Source organism: Microtus oregoni, unplaced genomic scaffold (genome assembly GCF_018167655.1).
Source record: "Microtus oregoni isolate MIOR12 unplaced genomic scaffold, Mior012 000004F_ref0000308, whole genome shotgun sequence".
In the NCBI taxonomy this organism is placed as follows: Eukaryota; Metazoa; Chordata; class Mammalia; order Rodentia; family Cricetidae; genus Microtus; species Microtus oregoni.
In genome coordinates, this window is record NW_024543063.1 from 5,312,887 (window position 1) to 5,329,375 (window position 16,489).

The following is a 16,489-nucleotide window of genomic DNA, read 5'->3' on the forward strand; positions in this document are numbered from 1 at the left end:
GAGAAAGAATCCCAAAGATACTATGGCCTAAATTTGTGTCCCTTTTCCCTTCATATACTGAAGCTCTATGCTCTAATGAAGTGGCACTTGGAAGTCATTAGGCCGTCTTGGCAGACCTCCCACATGAGGTCAGTGTCCTCAGTAGAAGCATTCTCCCCAGGCACTTCCTTCATTTCTCTGTTGGGTGAGGACACAAGCAAGGAGCCATTTGTTTACAAACCAAGAAGACCTCACTAAGACTTGATCTTGGGCATCAAATCAGCCTCTAGAACTATGAGAAATGTGTGGCTTATGTTACCCAATCTGCAATGGTTTGTTATAGCGGCCTAAGTTAAGATAAACAGCCAGTCTAGTCAGACGCACATGCTTCTTAGCAGAACTGAGTTTCAGTTTCAGACTTCAGCAAGTATAGGAAGCTGAGCCTTTCATTCCCAGGACATGGGTCTCAGGCCCTAGAGAGCACAGATATAGCTAACCAAAGGTGTTCTAGAGCCACTCTAAAATGCAAGCTACAACTCTGAAAAAACAGTTCCTCTAACAAAGGCCTAGTATTGCTAAGAATGTAGCTCTGGACTTCATACCACCTACTTTTGACATGAGCACAGAAAATAAAAGCTGAGCACCTATCTATGGCTTCAACGGGCCCTCTTGCCCCGTTAGGCTGTTTGATATACTTGTGATGGCTATCCAGGTTCCCTGAATAGCCTTACTGGTGTTTACCCTTCAACAGAACACATAAGGCGATATGTGCTTAGATAGCTGCCCCCCTAGTCGACTGTTAGCAGGACTCCTTGTTAGGTTACCCCACATATTCACATGCTGTCAAAGGCTGTGACAACCTTGGCAATGTGGCAAGTTGAACCCTGACCTACTCACCAGAGATTAGAATAGAAGGCTAGCACTGGGAACAGAGTTGGGGACCTCTCTCCCCATCAGGAGCCACATTAGCACAGGGGCACGTGGGAGTCTTGGTGGGTCGTGAGAGCCCAATCACACATAGACACATTATCCCTAAGATGCTCTAAGATGCCTGGTGGGCTCAAGGAGGGCAGGAGTGGACACCCAGCCTATAGTTTACCAGTAAGTGGCAGGACCCCATGAGTCCCTCCCCTATTTATAAAAGCACCTATTTTTGTCCTGTTAGTTTCTACAATCTTTCTCTTGGCTCTTTGGGATGCCAGTGTAGGACAGTCTTCTGTGATACACTGCCCAGGCGCCCTCTCACTGCGGCTACGGACATATGGCCTTTGTTCTAGATTTTATGGCTGTACAGACTGTTGCCAAAGGCTACATACCTTCTAAGACAGCCCCCACCTGACCTTTTGCCAGCCTGGTGACAGCTCTAAGAACTGAGCAAAGACTATACTGGGACATTCTCCTTCAAGTGTGACTATCCCTCAGCCTGCTTTCTTCACTTCCCTCTACTGTATTGTCTCAAGGCAGTTTTAGTTGCCAGATACTTAGTATCAAGTCCTAGACACAATCAGTTTCCTAGGACCTGTCCATACTCATGAAAGACATCTTCACAGAATTCTACTTTATGACCTAGGACAACAATCCCAATTAGAGCAATCTTGCTAAACTCAGACACTTTCAAAGTCCTAATGGGATTTTTGTCTGGAAAGGTTTTTCACTGTGATCACCCTAGAGCTATTTGAAAACTCCCAGGTGAGTCTCTAGACACTGGATGGGTGGAGACTGCCAACACTCTCTTTTCTCAATGTTAACTTGCATTTCTGCTCTTTGAACCACAGTGTTTAATTTGTTATCCTAGAGCCTGCCTCACCCCTAAGATGTGGGTCTGGCCATCCTGCTGCAACTATTGCAGACTTCTTAGCCTAAATCTCAGCTCTTCAGGTGGAAAATGAAGCACCATCCTGGCAATTATCCCTAAAGTACTTGCTATGGTTTGACTCACAATACCTGCTATGGTCCAGAGGTGCCCAAAATTCGTATTAAAACCTAATCCACAATGTAGCAGTATTAAGAGGTGGTGTCTTGGAGTGAATAAGTTATGACGACTCTATTCACATAAATGATTTAGTGCCATTTAAACTCTTGTCTCTTCCTGAAGAGACCAGTGTCCTTCCTTCCTAGGATATAGCAACCTGGTTACAACCTCAGTTGGAAGCTGAGAAGAATCCTCACCAGAAACCAATACTTAACTTTTTTTTTCTATTCTTTTTTTTTTTTTCTTTTAGTGACAGTGGGGATGGAACCCAGGGCCTGGTACATTGAGACAAGTGCCTTTATCAGTGAGCCAACACTGCTTTCTTAACCTTAGTCTTCCAGACTCCAGATCATGAGAAAGATGCTATTGCCTACAAGGAATATAGAATCTTGCTATAACAGCACAATCAGGGTCTGGCCTCAAGTGCTTGGTGTACTACAGCTGCTATTAACCATGATGGTGGCAATGTGAAGAAGGGACAGTTTAATCTTAGAAGGTAAGTCAAGACTTCTTTACTGCAATAAAAAACTCTGCTTGTACTGCAACTACACCCCCAAACTCCTCAACCTGGCTCTCCCATCTCTGGGCTGCCTCTACAGATGGAACCTCGAGGGTTCTGAAAAGTCAAATGTCATCAGGCTCACCCAAGTAAGTAAGGTGCCCCAGGACACCTTACTTGCAATCTAGGTTGTTCCAGACTTAGAGACAAGAATGAGATGTAAACATTTTTACTTTTAAAACATTTTTAACCAATCATCCATAGCTGGTCATGATTTAAGCTAATTCAAGATTTAAGTCCAGGAAGTACATAAGCGACTCTGTTAAACCTGCACAAACCCACGGCCTTCAACCTCAGCACCTCCATTTAAGTGCACAACTCCTTGCCCCTCCCATGCACACAGGAACATGCAAGCTATACGGATACCGCCCCTCCCCCCCCACAAACACAAAAGGAAACCCTTTATCATACAGTTTTCCTTTACAAACATAGACACAATTTTAATAACAATTCTGTGAATTCTAATAACAAAATTACAATATGCATTATTACCAGTTCATACAATACTTGTGTGTGTTGGTGTGCAGGTGCACGATGATAATTCTGTGAAGACACCAGCTTTTCACAAGACTCTTTAGGCTGTGCTCTATGAACCAGGAAAGGATCTCAAGACATTACCTGTTCCAGGATGGAAACTGCTGTGCATTCCACAGGAAAGAGGACAGTAGAGGAAAGTACCAGCAGCACCCACATGCCTCAGGCCTGCCAACTTCTACTGTGTCTTCTTTCCACAGCACAGCAGCAATGCCAACAAAGAATATTCCTGGTGTGTCAGACACCACAGTTCTAACACCATCTCCTTGCGATCACAATCCTATCCTTTGTCTGGTTTACATCCTGCCTCTATAAGTGACAATTTCATTTTAATTTATTTTTTTTGGAACAGGGTCTCTCCATACAACTCTGGCTGTCTTGAAACTCATTTTATAGACCAGGTTGGCCTTAAACTCAAAGATCTACCTGCCTCTTCCTCCAGAGTCCTGGGATTAAAAACATACCTGATACTCATATGTTCAAATCATTTTAAAGAAATATTTCCATTTAACAGGCTATTTTATATCCATCCTTAAAGAGCCTCTGGGCAAGCTTTGCTTTGTTCCAGGGTATAAAGCCAGCTTCCATGGAGGATGATTTACCTTTTACAAGCAACTTGTCTCTCACAGAGATCCGTCGAGTAGAGTCAGATGTGGAGGCAGATGTCCGGGATCCTTTGAGACCATCATCCCGCTTCAGCTTGCTTGCCAGCGTTAGCATTACTGCCACCTTTCTTCTGGAAGACAGGCAAGAGTAGGGCTAAGTAAGGACCATGTCTCCAGACAACAACTAGACAGGAGAGATAGACAGGTGTTTATTTTCTCTAAAATGTGCAGAAAATTTCTACAGATTAACAAAACTGGATTCCTCCACAATAAATCTGAATAAGCCATGTGATTCTTTGTAAGTTTAGGGAAGCCACGAGTTTCATACTCACTAGGCACAGAGTTCAATCACAATCTAGCCCCACCCATCTCCAAGCTTCCCAGCTGGCACTCATTCACTAACCCCACTGTGTCAAATGAAGTAACTGTCCCCGCGGCAATGGGATCCAGGTGTAGCCTGGGAGCAGAAGTCTCTAGGGCAGAAGTGACATCTGATGCTTTGCTTTCCTCCTCCCTTAGAGGGACGTGTACAGAGCCTTCAAAGGACTGTTGCATTTACTGCTTTGCAATGTCAACATGAAGTGAAAATTATAATACCCCAAACTGGACTGTCTTTAGTGGCTGCTTCCAGCCCCTGTGACTTTCAGGTTCTCCTGCTGCAAACTCCCTAGGAAGGACAGCAAAATCCAAAGGCAGGTGAGGTAATGCTCCCGACTGCCTGCATAAACGATGAAAGAACTGCCACCCACTCCCTAAGCCTTCAATTGTTTATTCTAAAAGCAGCACTGGAGCAACAGAATTGTCGGGCAGAAGGTACAGGCACTTCCCATGCACTCCTCTTCCCATTGCCATGACCAGCATTCCCTTTAAGAGGCTTTATGTGTTCTAACTGTTGAACCTGTGTAAAGGCTTCACCCAGAGCACAATTCACACTAAGATGTCAGCAACTCCTACCTCCAGAGTCTGCCTTCTGTTTCTATCACACACTTCCAGCAGTCAGAATTCCTCATTCAGAGAGGAATACTAAAACAAAAATACTAAATACTAAAATACTAAAACAAAAAGTAATATTTGTCTAAATGCACCAAACAATTCTTGTATTGCATGTTAATATGCATAAACTCATAGCATTGAAATCTGGGAAAGATTCCTAACACAGGTTGCTCGTTCTCACGCTATCTTCCCCCCACACAGGTGCATGCCCACATGGACCCTGGAACAACAGGTGTGGAGGGTGAGTGTCCAAGTCACTAAGCTACAAGAAGCACTCACCACAGTAACCTCCGGAAGATGTGCTAAGTGTGGACATGGTGTCAGGTTTACACACTGATCAACCATGAAGTGAAGGGGCAGGGGCAGTTCAGCCACACCTCAACAGAGCTGGCAGACATCTGAAAGCACATTAGCACCCGTTTCTTCAGCCCCACTCTACAATGCCTTCTCAGGGTTATCTACATGAAGAGATGAGCCTACTATGAACACAGGATGCCTTCTCAGGGTTATCTACATGAAGAGATGAGCCTACTATGAACACAGGATGCCTTCTCAGGGTTACCTACATGAAGAGATGAGCCTACTATGAACACAGGCATCTTCAAGTTTTTACTTCAGGCATAGAGCTATGGCTCAACCGCTAAGTCACTTCCCCCAGGGAGACTTCATTCAGCCCACAAGCTACCAAACAGCTGAACATAGCAATGCTTTGCTACCTTGGCCCCCAGTTGGAATGAACTTGTCAGGAATTTCTTAAACAGGGTCATGAGATAGTGTTCGCCACCCTGGCCAAGTCCAAGTCTATCATTATGTGAAGCAAGATTAATAATAACTCAAGAGAAAGAAACTAGGGTTCAACCTGAAAACCAGAAAAGCAAAGCAGCTGGCCACTGACTCTTACCTTAGCCTTAGTCAGAAAATGGAGATACTGCCTCCAGGAATCTCGGAATGAGACTGAGCCTGAGAGCTGTCTCCTCCCGTTTTATGACCCTGGGATTAAAGGTGTGCACAACTATTGCCTGGTTTCTATGGCAAACTAGTGTGGCTACTGGGATTAAAAGTGTATGCCATTGCTGTCTGATCAGTAAGGCTAGCCAGTGTGGTTGTTTTACTTTTCTGATCCTCAGGCAAGTCTCATTTATTAAAAGACACCCTTTTGTCTTAATAAAAACTCAGAGACAGAAATTGGGGTTCAATCTGAAGGTCAGAAAAGCTAAACAGCCACCCACTGGCTCTAACCTCGACTTCAGTCTGAAAATGGCAATCCTGCCTCCAGGAATCTCAAAAAGAGCCTGTGTTTGTGAGCTGTCTCCTCCCATCTTATATTTCTCTCTAGGGCTGGGATTAAAGGCGTGCACCGCCCGGTTTCTATGACATACTAGTGTGGCTACTGGGACTAAAGGTGTGCGCTACCACTGCAGCTGTTTTACTCTCTGATCTTCAGGCAAGCTTTAGTTATTAAAATACAAGTGAAATCACTATAGCGATGTGTTCAGCCCTGGGGACATTAGGGGTGCCTGACAATGTCAGGATTATAGGCCTACCTACCCCTGGGGGTCAGGGAGGGGTGCGGGAAGCACCCCATGTGGATCAGCAGATCCTCACCTCAGTGTCAGTAAGGCCAACGGTGAAAAGGGAAAACTAAAAGTAGCAATCAATAGTTTAGTAGGCAGTCCCCTAATAGTCACAAGAGAATTGTGGAAAATGAAGCCAGAGCACAAGCCACCCCACACGGAGGAGCTGCACTGCTCAGAGGCCTGGCAAGAGGCAGGCCTTCCCCACACAGGGCTACCGTGCTTGACGCTTCCATACCCCTCTGCTACACTGAGGCCTTCTCTGAGGCAGAGGGTGGGTATGCTCTGCTCTGCAAGGTGTAATCCTCAGTCACTGTAGACTTATAATAAAACCCGTGCCAAGGCCATGCAGGGTAGATAACACAGCATGCTTTCTGATAGTCTAAGGCCCATAAGACTAGAGCAGCCACCAATTTTTCTAGGATCTGTATCACTTTCACATGCCACAGGGAGAACAACCAGGCTCAATTCGGAAATCTTCCCATAATCAGAAAGTTAAAACAAGAATAATTACTCATACCACCTAAAAGCTGGCAGACTACCTGCAGTGGCCCCGGAATTCTTTCTCTCCTCAATATGTCGCACCTCTGGGTAAAACCTGAGTTTTACCCAAACTTCCCGTTTCTCGAAAAAATCCCACTGTGACTAAGGCAGTATTCTGGGAACAGACCAGCTATTCTGAACAGCGTGCTCTGTCTCCAAATTCCACAAGTTGTAATGAGCCTGGTTAGTTCCTCCTCTGGGTGGGACCGGCTTTCAGGCTCTCCACCAAAGAAGACTCCAGCCTGTTATTTACCAGTCTCATCAAGTCCTGTTTACTCAGCATTTGCACGTGCTCTGGTGAAATCAGGCCCCTGTCACCTGCACGGGGCTAGTCAGCTCAAGGTGAGGCTAACTCCTCACTGACCGTTCCAATCCAAGTCCCAATGCAGGCATTTAAGTGAGAACTACAGGTCACTAGGACACTTATTTAACCTCCTCAGCCTAAGGACAGACGAGGAGATCAAAAGATCCACACCCCAGTACCGTACAGTATAGCATGGCAGTGCCCAGGGGTCTCTCGCCTACCAGATTTATTGACTGAGCACCTCTGGAGCCCATCTCTGATCTCGGATACCGAATGCCTGGTAGTTCCGGCCAGGTGAGGTTCCTGAAGCTCCCCCATCACTAGTAGCGCTCTTCATTTTCACCGACTCTCTCTCCCACTGCCGAGCTCCTGCCCCACCAGCTAGGAAGCCCGGGTAGCAGGCCCAACAGCTGCCTCACTGTACAGCACCACCCTGCTCATTTCTGGAACCTCTGCTTAACCTGACAACCAGGTCGTGGGATGCCCTCCTTCACTTCACCATCTAGCCCTACCAAGGTGCCCATGGAGAGCCGATTTCTACCTACAGGCCAAGCGAAGCCCTCTCTGACCCACCAGCAGGGCCGATGGGAGGGTCCAGTGCCCACCCGAGACAGAGGAAACTGAGCCCGCCAGAGAGAAGGCCACACCCGAGACAACACACCGCGGAACCGGGTCAAGGACCGAACCGGACCAGGCGGGACCGGCCGCCCCTCCTCCCCGCTGCCGCGGTCGCCAGCCGCGTCCGCCTTCCTCCGGGAGCAGCGGCCTGCCCGGCGCGGCCTCGGGCTCCCGGTGGGGCCTGAGTTCGGCACCGTGACCTTGCCGGCGGCGGCACGGGGTCCGCCCCGGCCCGCAGAGCCGCGGGGGCTCGCTGCCCGCCCAGAGCTTCCCGTCAGCCGCCGACCTCGCGGCCCCCGCCCGGCGCCCGGCGAGAGGAGCCGCGGTCGCAGCTCTGCCCGCGCGACCGGCTCACCTGAGCACCGCGAGTCAGGCGAGGCGGGCCGGCATCCAACACCATGCCCGAGGAGCGGCGGCAGCAAGAAGCTCCAGCCTTCACAGCCGCACCGGCTCCCGGCGGCGGCACCGGAAGGGGCGGGGCGGGGCCTGCGCCGTGACCGTAGCGGGCTCTTTAAGAAAAAAAAAATTCAAAGCCGCGGAGAACTTTATTGGCAGCCCCATGTGCATACAGTCGAGCGCACGGGCCAGACTGGGCGGCCGTCGCTCATTGGCGGGGGGGGGGGAGACGACGACCTGAGGGCGGGCCAAGAGAGGTCTGTGTCCCGGGTCTGGCGCGCGGCCAACCGGATTGTTTCCGTTCATTTGGGCACTTGAGGGTCAGAAGTACTAGTGCGCGGTGCCTATTCCCTGCACCGTGACGGAATGTAAATGACCCGACCTGCCTGCTGCATGCACTAGGGCTTTCGGGTAGTTAGAGGTGTAGATTACACCACGTGGCCAATGGACTTAGAGGCACTCTTCCTGCTCCTAATTTTTTAAAATGTCTTTTATTTGATGCTGTAAAAATATGCTTCAGGGGCTGGAGAGATGGCTCAGGAGTTAAGAGCACTGGCTATTCTTCCAAAGGACCCAGGTTCAATACCCAGCACCCACATGGCAGCTCACAACTGTCTGTAACTCCAGCTCCAGAGGATCTGAGGACACCTTCACACTGACACACAAGCAGGCAATACACCAATGTATATAAAAATAAATAAATCTTTAAAAAAAATATGCTTCAGGCCGGCTTAAATCTCAGTCCTCTAGGACAGAGAAAGGCCTGGTCTACATAGTTCCAGGACAGCCTACCTCAAACAAAAATCTGCGCCAGACCCGTGGATATTGGGCAATGGTAGGTGGTGACACATACCTTTAATCACTGCACTCAGGAGGTAGAGGCAGGCGATGTAATGATTCCTGCACGAAATGGACCAAGCCACGGGTGGGTTCAAACCACGACCACTGAGAGCCCAGGAGATTCTGCGAGCAAGAGACCTTGGCAGGTTGAGAGCCAGAGGCCTCACAATCTGCAGACAGAGCTTAAGTGAGGAGTTTATTGAGTAAAGGGTAAAGGGAAGAGAGAGACAGAGACCTGCTTGCTTCTTCAGAAAAAGAGGGAAGAAAGCGGGGACAGGTGGAGCTTGTTGTTAAGTATTTTTCTTTGGCCGACAACCCTCTCTGCCAATGCAATAATCCCAATCAGACCAAATTAGAAGATGTCCAGGTTTAATGGGTGCCAGCAATCCCGGATGCCCCTCCCACCCCCGTCCTGAAAACAGGGAGAGATGAACAGAGAAACGAAAGACCAGAGAAAAACAGAAGACCACGTGTTCACTCCCTGGGGGGCAATTTAAATAGCCTGTGGGAGTGGTCTTGACCCTCCCTGGGGAGGGATCACTGTTTGGAGAGCTTTCTTGGAGGTGGAGTCTGGACTGTGGCCACTCCCAGGGGAGGAGACTTGGAATGGAGTTTTCCACCCAACAAAAAAACGGGTGCCAGGGGCTGGGGTGAAGGCCCCCAATTAAACACTTGTCTCTCTTTTTTTGGGGGGGTGGGGTGGTCAGGTTTCAAGACAGGATTTCTCAGTAGCTATGGAACCAGTCCTGGAACTCGTGCTATAGACCAGGCTGGCCTCAAACTCACAGAGATCCCCCTGCCTCTGCCTCTGCCTCTGCCTCTGCCTCCAGAGTGCTGGGATTAAAGGTCTGTGTCACCACCGCCTGGCCTGGAGTTTATCTCTTAAAGGGACCTTTTGCACCTGCGTACAGACTTCTTAGGGACATAGCAGCCTTAGGACCCTGGACTGGCCAGTGTACTGCCTGAGTGCATCCTGCCAGGTGACAAGGCCGGCCAGCCTAAAGTCTGAATCCTAACAGGCAGATATGTGAGTTCGAGGCCAGTCTTTCTAGAGTTTCAAGACAGCTAAGGCTACAGAGAAACCCTGTTTCAAAATAAATTTTAAAAAAAACCAAAAACACTCCAGGCGGTGGTTTTCTTCAAGAGAACTCTTCATGAGCAGTAACATCTGTTCCTTGCTCAGCTAACTCCTGCCCCCCTCCTTAATTGCCCCACCTTTTCTGAGCCCTGCACTTCCTCCTTCCTGGTATTCTACTGTAGAAGTCTTTACCTATTTCCCTGACTGAACTCAGATACATCTGGGGCCCATGCCAGGTGTTCAGAACCCATTTGCTGAGCAAGTGCTACATGAACATGTACAAAGGCAGACAAGACTGGAGTGGCTTGACCCAGCGTCTCACCAATAGACCTGAGCCTCTACAGTGCATGGAAGTGAGTCACTTCTAGCTCATGTGTCCCCGAAGACTTACCGAGAGCCTACTGTGTTGTTAGTTTATACAGGTGCCCACAGCAATCCTAGTGGACGGAATTCTGTCCCCTCCAGCTTGGAAGAGCCCCAAAGCACAGAGTTACGTAGTTGCACAGCGTGGCAGAACAGGAATATGAATCCAGCTCATCTGTCTCTGGCATGCTGTCCTAGACAGGCTGCTAATGCCAACAGCAAGAAAAGGGACAAAGGACTCTTTCTTGGACACAGACTGAATCAGGGTGATGTTTTGAACATGCTGGGACTGAGAATGTCATCATGTACCTTAAAGGACAAAGGATACCTTTTCATGAGGGCTGGAAGAGACATGATAGCTTGCATGGAGGTTCTTGCTCCTCTCAGGTTGCATATCAGACCAGGCTCGGAATGGAGCTGGCAAATCTCTGCATGACTGTTAGTCAGGGTTCTCTAGAGTAGCAGAACTTATAGAATGAACCTCTCTCATATATATTTGTTGTGTGTGTATGGTGTATGTGTATATATGCGTGTTGTGTGTTTGTATAAATAAGTGTTTGTCTTGAGTATCCAAGTGGGTCCAATGTCACCTCTAGGGTTCTTGTGTGAGGCAGGTGAGTGGTCAGTCAGTGTGACGGAGGTGGAGGTGGGGAGCTGATATGAAGATACAACAGTGGTGGGCAGTTTAAGGGGAGTGCAGGTAGCCTCTGAAAGTTAAACCAGAGTTTCTTGAGCCTCAGAAGGAACTTGACTCTGTTGCTGTGGCCTGAATTGTGTCTTCTCTATCAGAATGGGACTTTGCTTTGGATTTCCTTTGGAGGTAGGGTCGTTGGGGTTGAGGTGGGAGAGAAACACTTCAGTGAACAAAAGAGGAACATGAATGCCCATCCCTGGTCCTGAGTGTGTGAAACTCCCTCACATAGTCCATAAAGAACTTGCTGTTGTCACTGGAGATGGGGGAAGAAGTGACAGCCCAGGTGAAGTGACTCTGACAGTCACAAGTCAATTGACTGAGAATGGAGTACCGCTCAGGTGGCCTCCGTGAGGAGGAGGGGCCCTCTCTTCGAGCATGTGTGAGCAGCAGGAGACTCTGTCCAGTCCCTTAGGAGATTGCTACTCAGCTTCCTGAAGCAGAAACAAAATGTCTGCCACAGAATGAGGGAGGGGCCGGAAAGATGACTCAGCAGGAATGAGCACTTGCCCTGGTGACCCAGTTCAGTACCTGGAGCCCAAATGGAGGAAGGAGAGAGCTGACCACTGCAAGTTGTCTTCAAACCATGGCGTGCACATGAACCGACACAAAACACATTAAAAAAATAAGTCCAAATTTTAAAAGGGAGGATGAAATGGTTCCATAACTGAAGGTGCTTGCCACCAAGCACGATGACCTGAATTTGATTCCCAGGACCCATGGGGAGAGGAAAGCGCTCACTTCGGAAAGTTGTTCTGACTTCCACATGCAAGCCATGCACACACGCACAAGTACACACATGACACATACATATATACACATATACAACACACATACATACAATATACACACATACATCCACAACATATACACACAATACACACATACAGCACACACAATACACACATACACAACACACACATACAATACACACATACACCCACAACACATACACACAATACACATATACAACACACACAATACTCACATACATATACAACACACACATACATATACATACACATACATGCAATACACACATATACCCACAACACATACACACAATACACACATACAACACATACAATCCACACTTACATATACATATCCACAATGCACACACATACATACACAAACACACAATATACACACACACACACACACACACACAGACCCTTTGAAATTTTGGTCCAGTGATTTCACTCTTATCCTGAGGAAGTAGTCCGATGACAGGGACAACCCTGGTGGGAAGGTGCCCATTGTGTAATGCTGACAACTTGGAAGCTGCCTCGTGGAGCACTGGGAATAGTTAACTAAGCCACCTCAAGTTTCCTTGTGGTAGCACTGCTGAGCCATGCGCCTCGATGGTTATGCAGACTGTGTGGAGCCACAGACTTGCTTATTAAATGAAACAGCACCGTTCAAACTGCATACAATGACTAGAACTTAAAAAAGACAAATGCAAATCAGAGACTAGAAGACAATGAGCAAAAATGAATTCAGTTTTTGTGTAGGGCAGGGACATTTGGGGTGAATTTTCTCTTTTCATTAAAAAATTATTTCTAATATGTGTTATATGTTGGTGTGCTGTGGGAATTTTTTTTGTATGCTATGAATATGTGTTGCTCTCATTGGCTGATCAATAAAGCTGCTTTGGCCTATGGCAAGGCAAGATAGAGGCAGGCAGGAAATCCAAGCAGAGACACGGGAGAAGAAGGTGGAGCCTGAGAGACACCATCTGGCCACTCAAGGAACAACATGTCAGCAGACAGAAAATGCCACGGCCATGTGGAAATACTTAGATTAATAGAAATGGGTTAATTTAAATGTAATAGCTAGCTAGTAATAGGCCTGAGCCATCAGCCAAACATTTATAATTAATATTAAGCCTTAGAGTGGTTATTCGGGAGCTAGCTGGTCAGAGAGAAACCCCCAGTTCCATAGGTGTATATATGGATATGTTCACATGAATTCAGGTGCCCATGGAGGCCGGAGGCAGTCAATCTCCAATCTGCGAGGCAGAGGCAGGCGGATCTCTGTGAGTTTGAGGCCAGCCTGGTCTACAGGAGCTAAACTCTGTCTGCAGACCGTGAGGCCTCTGGCTCTCAACCTGCCAAGGTCTCTTGCTCGCAGAATCGCCTGGGCTCTCAGTGGTCGTGGTTTGAACCCACCCGTGGCTTGGTCCATTTCGCGCAGGAATCATTACATCGCCTGCCTCTACCTCCTGAGTGCAGTGATTAAAGGTATGTGTCACCACCTACCATTGCCCAATATCCACGGGTCTGGCGCAGATTTTTGTTTGAGGTAGGCTGTCCTGGAACTATGTAGACCAGGCCTTTCCTGGAACTGGAGTTACAGACAGTTGGGGCTGACATGGGTTCTAGGAACCAAAGTTGTATTCTTTTAAACTTTTATTTATATTGTCTTCATAAAGACACTTAGGGTTCATTTTAAACAGCACTGGTAGCACACATCTTTATCCCAGCATTCAAAGGCAAAGGCAGGAGGACCTCTGTGAGTTCCAGACCAGTCTGACCTCAGAAAACATTAAACAAATAAAGTGTGACGGAGCTGAGAATATAGCTCAGTGGTAGGGCCCTTCGCCTAGCTGGGAAGAGGCTCTGGGTTCAAAACAAAACAAAAAAGGAGCTGGGCAGTGGTGGCGCACGCCTTTAATCCTAGCTCTTGCGAGGCAGAGGCAGGCGGATCTCTGTGAGTTTGAGGCCAGCCTGGTCTACAGGAGCTAGTTCTAGCGAAACTACAGTGAAATCCTGTCAAAAAAAAAGGGGGGGGGCTTGTTATGGAAAAAAAAAAGGCCAATCTTTAACCAGGAGCAGAGCACAGTTCTCGTGACAAGCACAATTTCATGCCCCACCTTTAATGGTATACACCTTTAATCCCAGCACTTGGGAGGCAGAGGCAGGTGGCCAATCTCTGTGGCTTGCGTCCAGCCTGGTCTACAAAGTGAATTCCAAGACAGCCCAGGATACACAGAGAAACAATGTCTCGAAGCAGCAGCAGCGGCAGCAACAACAACAACAAGAAGTAGAATTTCAGTGCTGTGATGTTTACCTGTAATCCCAGTACTTGGAAGGCTGAGGCATTAGGTTGTTTAAGGTTACCACGGGCTACATATACTGAGACTCTGTCTCATTAAGAAGAAAGATGGAAGGCCGGAGAGATAGCTCAGTTGGTAAAGTGTTTGCCTTGCCAGCATGAGGGCAAAAGTTCAATCTCAGAATCTATTTAAGAAAAAATAAAAAGAGCCACACATGCTAGCACCCACTCATGCATAATATCCTATCATTGGGGAGGCAGAGGTAGATGGCTCCTTTAGGCTCACTGGCTGCCAGCTTAACCTATTTTGCTGAATTCCAGATCAGTGAAAGATCCTGAAAAACAAACGAACGAAAAGAGACAGTCCCTGAGGAATGCTGACACCCAGTGTTTTCTCTGGTTTCCCCAGGCATCTGAAACATAGTAGAGGGCACCAGGCTCTTGTCTTCACAGATGAGCACCAGGGAAATCAGGATGTTAAACACACACTGGGTGTCTCCTCAATGGAGGAAACAAAATACCTGCATTCCACCCGGAAAGCTGGACGTGGATTGTTTTGGCTATCCTGGGTTTTTTGTTTTTCCATATAAAGTTGATTATTGTCCTCTCCAGATCTGTGAAGAATTTTGATGGGATCTTGATGGGGATTGCATTGAATCTATAAATTGCCTTAGGTAGAATTGCCATTTTTACTATGTTGATCCTCCCAATCCAAGAGCAAGGTAGATCCATCCATTTTTTGGTATCCTCTTCAATTTCTTTCTTCAATGCCTTAAAGTTCTTGTCAAATAGATCTTTCACTTCCTTGGTTAGATTTACCCCAAGATATTTAATGCTGTTTGTGGCTATCGTGAATGGTGAAGCTTCTCTGATTTCCCTCTCTGCTTCCCTATCCTTTGTGTATAAGAGGGCGACTGATTTTTTGGAGTTGATCTTGTATCCTGCCACATTACTAAAGCTGTTTATCAGCTGTAAAAGTTCTTTGGTGGAGTTTTGGGGGTCGCTTAAGTACACTATCATATCATCTGCGAATAACGAAAGTTTAACTTCTTCCTTTCCAATTCGAATCCCCTTGATCCCATTATGTTGTCTTATTGCTATTGCTAGAACTTCAAGTACTATATTGAAGAGGTATGGAGAGAGTGGACATCCTTGTCGTGTTCCTGAGTTAAGCAGGATGGCTTTGAGTTTCTCTCCGTTTAATTTGATGTTAGCTGTCGGCTTGCTGTATATAGCTTTTATTATATTTAGGTATGACCCTTGTATCCCTAATCTCTCCAAGACTTTTAACATAAATGGATGTTGAATTTTGTCGAATGCTTTTTCAGCATCTAATGAGATGATCATATGGTTATTTTCCTTCAGTTTATTTATATGCTGGATTACATTGATAGATTTTCGTATGTTGAACCAGCCCTGCATCTCAGGAATGAAGCCTACTTGATCATAATGGATAATTTTCCTAATGTGTTCTTGGATTCGGTTTGCCAGTATTTTGTTGAGGATTTTTGCGTCGATGTTCATGAGTGAGATTGGCCTGTAATTCTCTTTCCTGGTTGAGTCTTTGTGTGGTTTTGGTATCAGAGTAACTGTAGCTTCATAAAAGGAATTAGGTAATGACCCTTCTGTTTCTATATTGTGGAATACATTAAGGAGTATGGGTATTAGCTCTTCTTGGAAGTTCTGGTAGAATTCCGCATTGAAACCATCTGGTCCTGGGCTTTTTTTGGTAGGGAGGTTTTTGATGACAGCTTCTAATTCTTCGCGACCAACAGGTCTGTTTAGATTGTTCACCTGGTCCTGGTGTAACTTTGGTATATGGTATTTATCTAAAAAAGTGTCCATTTCTTTTACATTTTCCAGTTTTGTGTTATACAGGCTTTTGTAATATGATCTGATGATTCTCTGAATTTCCTCTGTGTCTGTGGTTATGTCCCCCTTTTCATTTCTGATCTTATTAATTTGCGTATTCTCTCTCTGCCTTTTGATTAGTTTGGATAGGGGTTTATCAATCTTATTGATTTTCTCCAGGAACCAGCTTTTTGTTTCATTGATTCTTTGGATTGTTTTCTGTGTTTCTATTTTGTTGATTTCAGCCCTCAGTTTGATTATTTCCAATCTTCTACTCCTCCTAGGTGAGTCTGCTTCTTTTTTTTCTAGAGCTTTCAGGTGGGCTGTTAAGTCTTCAATATGTGCTTTCTCTGTTTTCTTTAAGTGGGCACTTAGTGCGATGAACTTTCCTCTTAGCACTGCTTTCATAGTGTCCCATAAGTTCGAGTATGTTGTTTCTTTATTTTCATTGAATTCAAGGAAGACTTTAATTTCTTTCTTTATCTCTTCCTTAATCCAGGTATGGTTCAGAAGTTGACTGTTCAGTTTCCAT

At 46.6% G+C, this 16,489-nt stretch overlaps 1 protein-coding gene across 4 annotated transcripts in view; it reads right to left on the bottom strand.

The window, feature by feature from the left end:
* The window catches only part of Ube2f (ubiquitin conjugating enzyme E2 F (putative)), a 56,198-nt gene extending 48,016 nt beyond the window's left edge, over positions 1-8,182 (bottom strand). For 3 of the 4 annotated variants that reach the window (XR_005974143.1, XM_041649718.1, XM_041649716.1), the window contains exons 1-2: positions 8,037-8,182; positions 3,647-3,780 (exon numbers count right to left, since the gene is read on the bottom strand). Coding sequence is in view for 3 of the 4 variants with exons in the window: in XM_041649718.1 (XP_041505652.1) it covers positions 3,647-3,764 (118 nt within the window). In the remaining variant the exon portion in view is untranslated. The remainder of the gene's footprint in view (positions 1-3,646; positions 3,781-8,036) is intronic. The other variant, XM_041649717.1, reaches the window with a different exon arrangement.
* Positions 8,183-16,489: the final 8,307 nt, after the last annotated feature.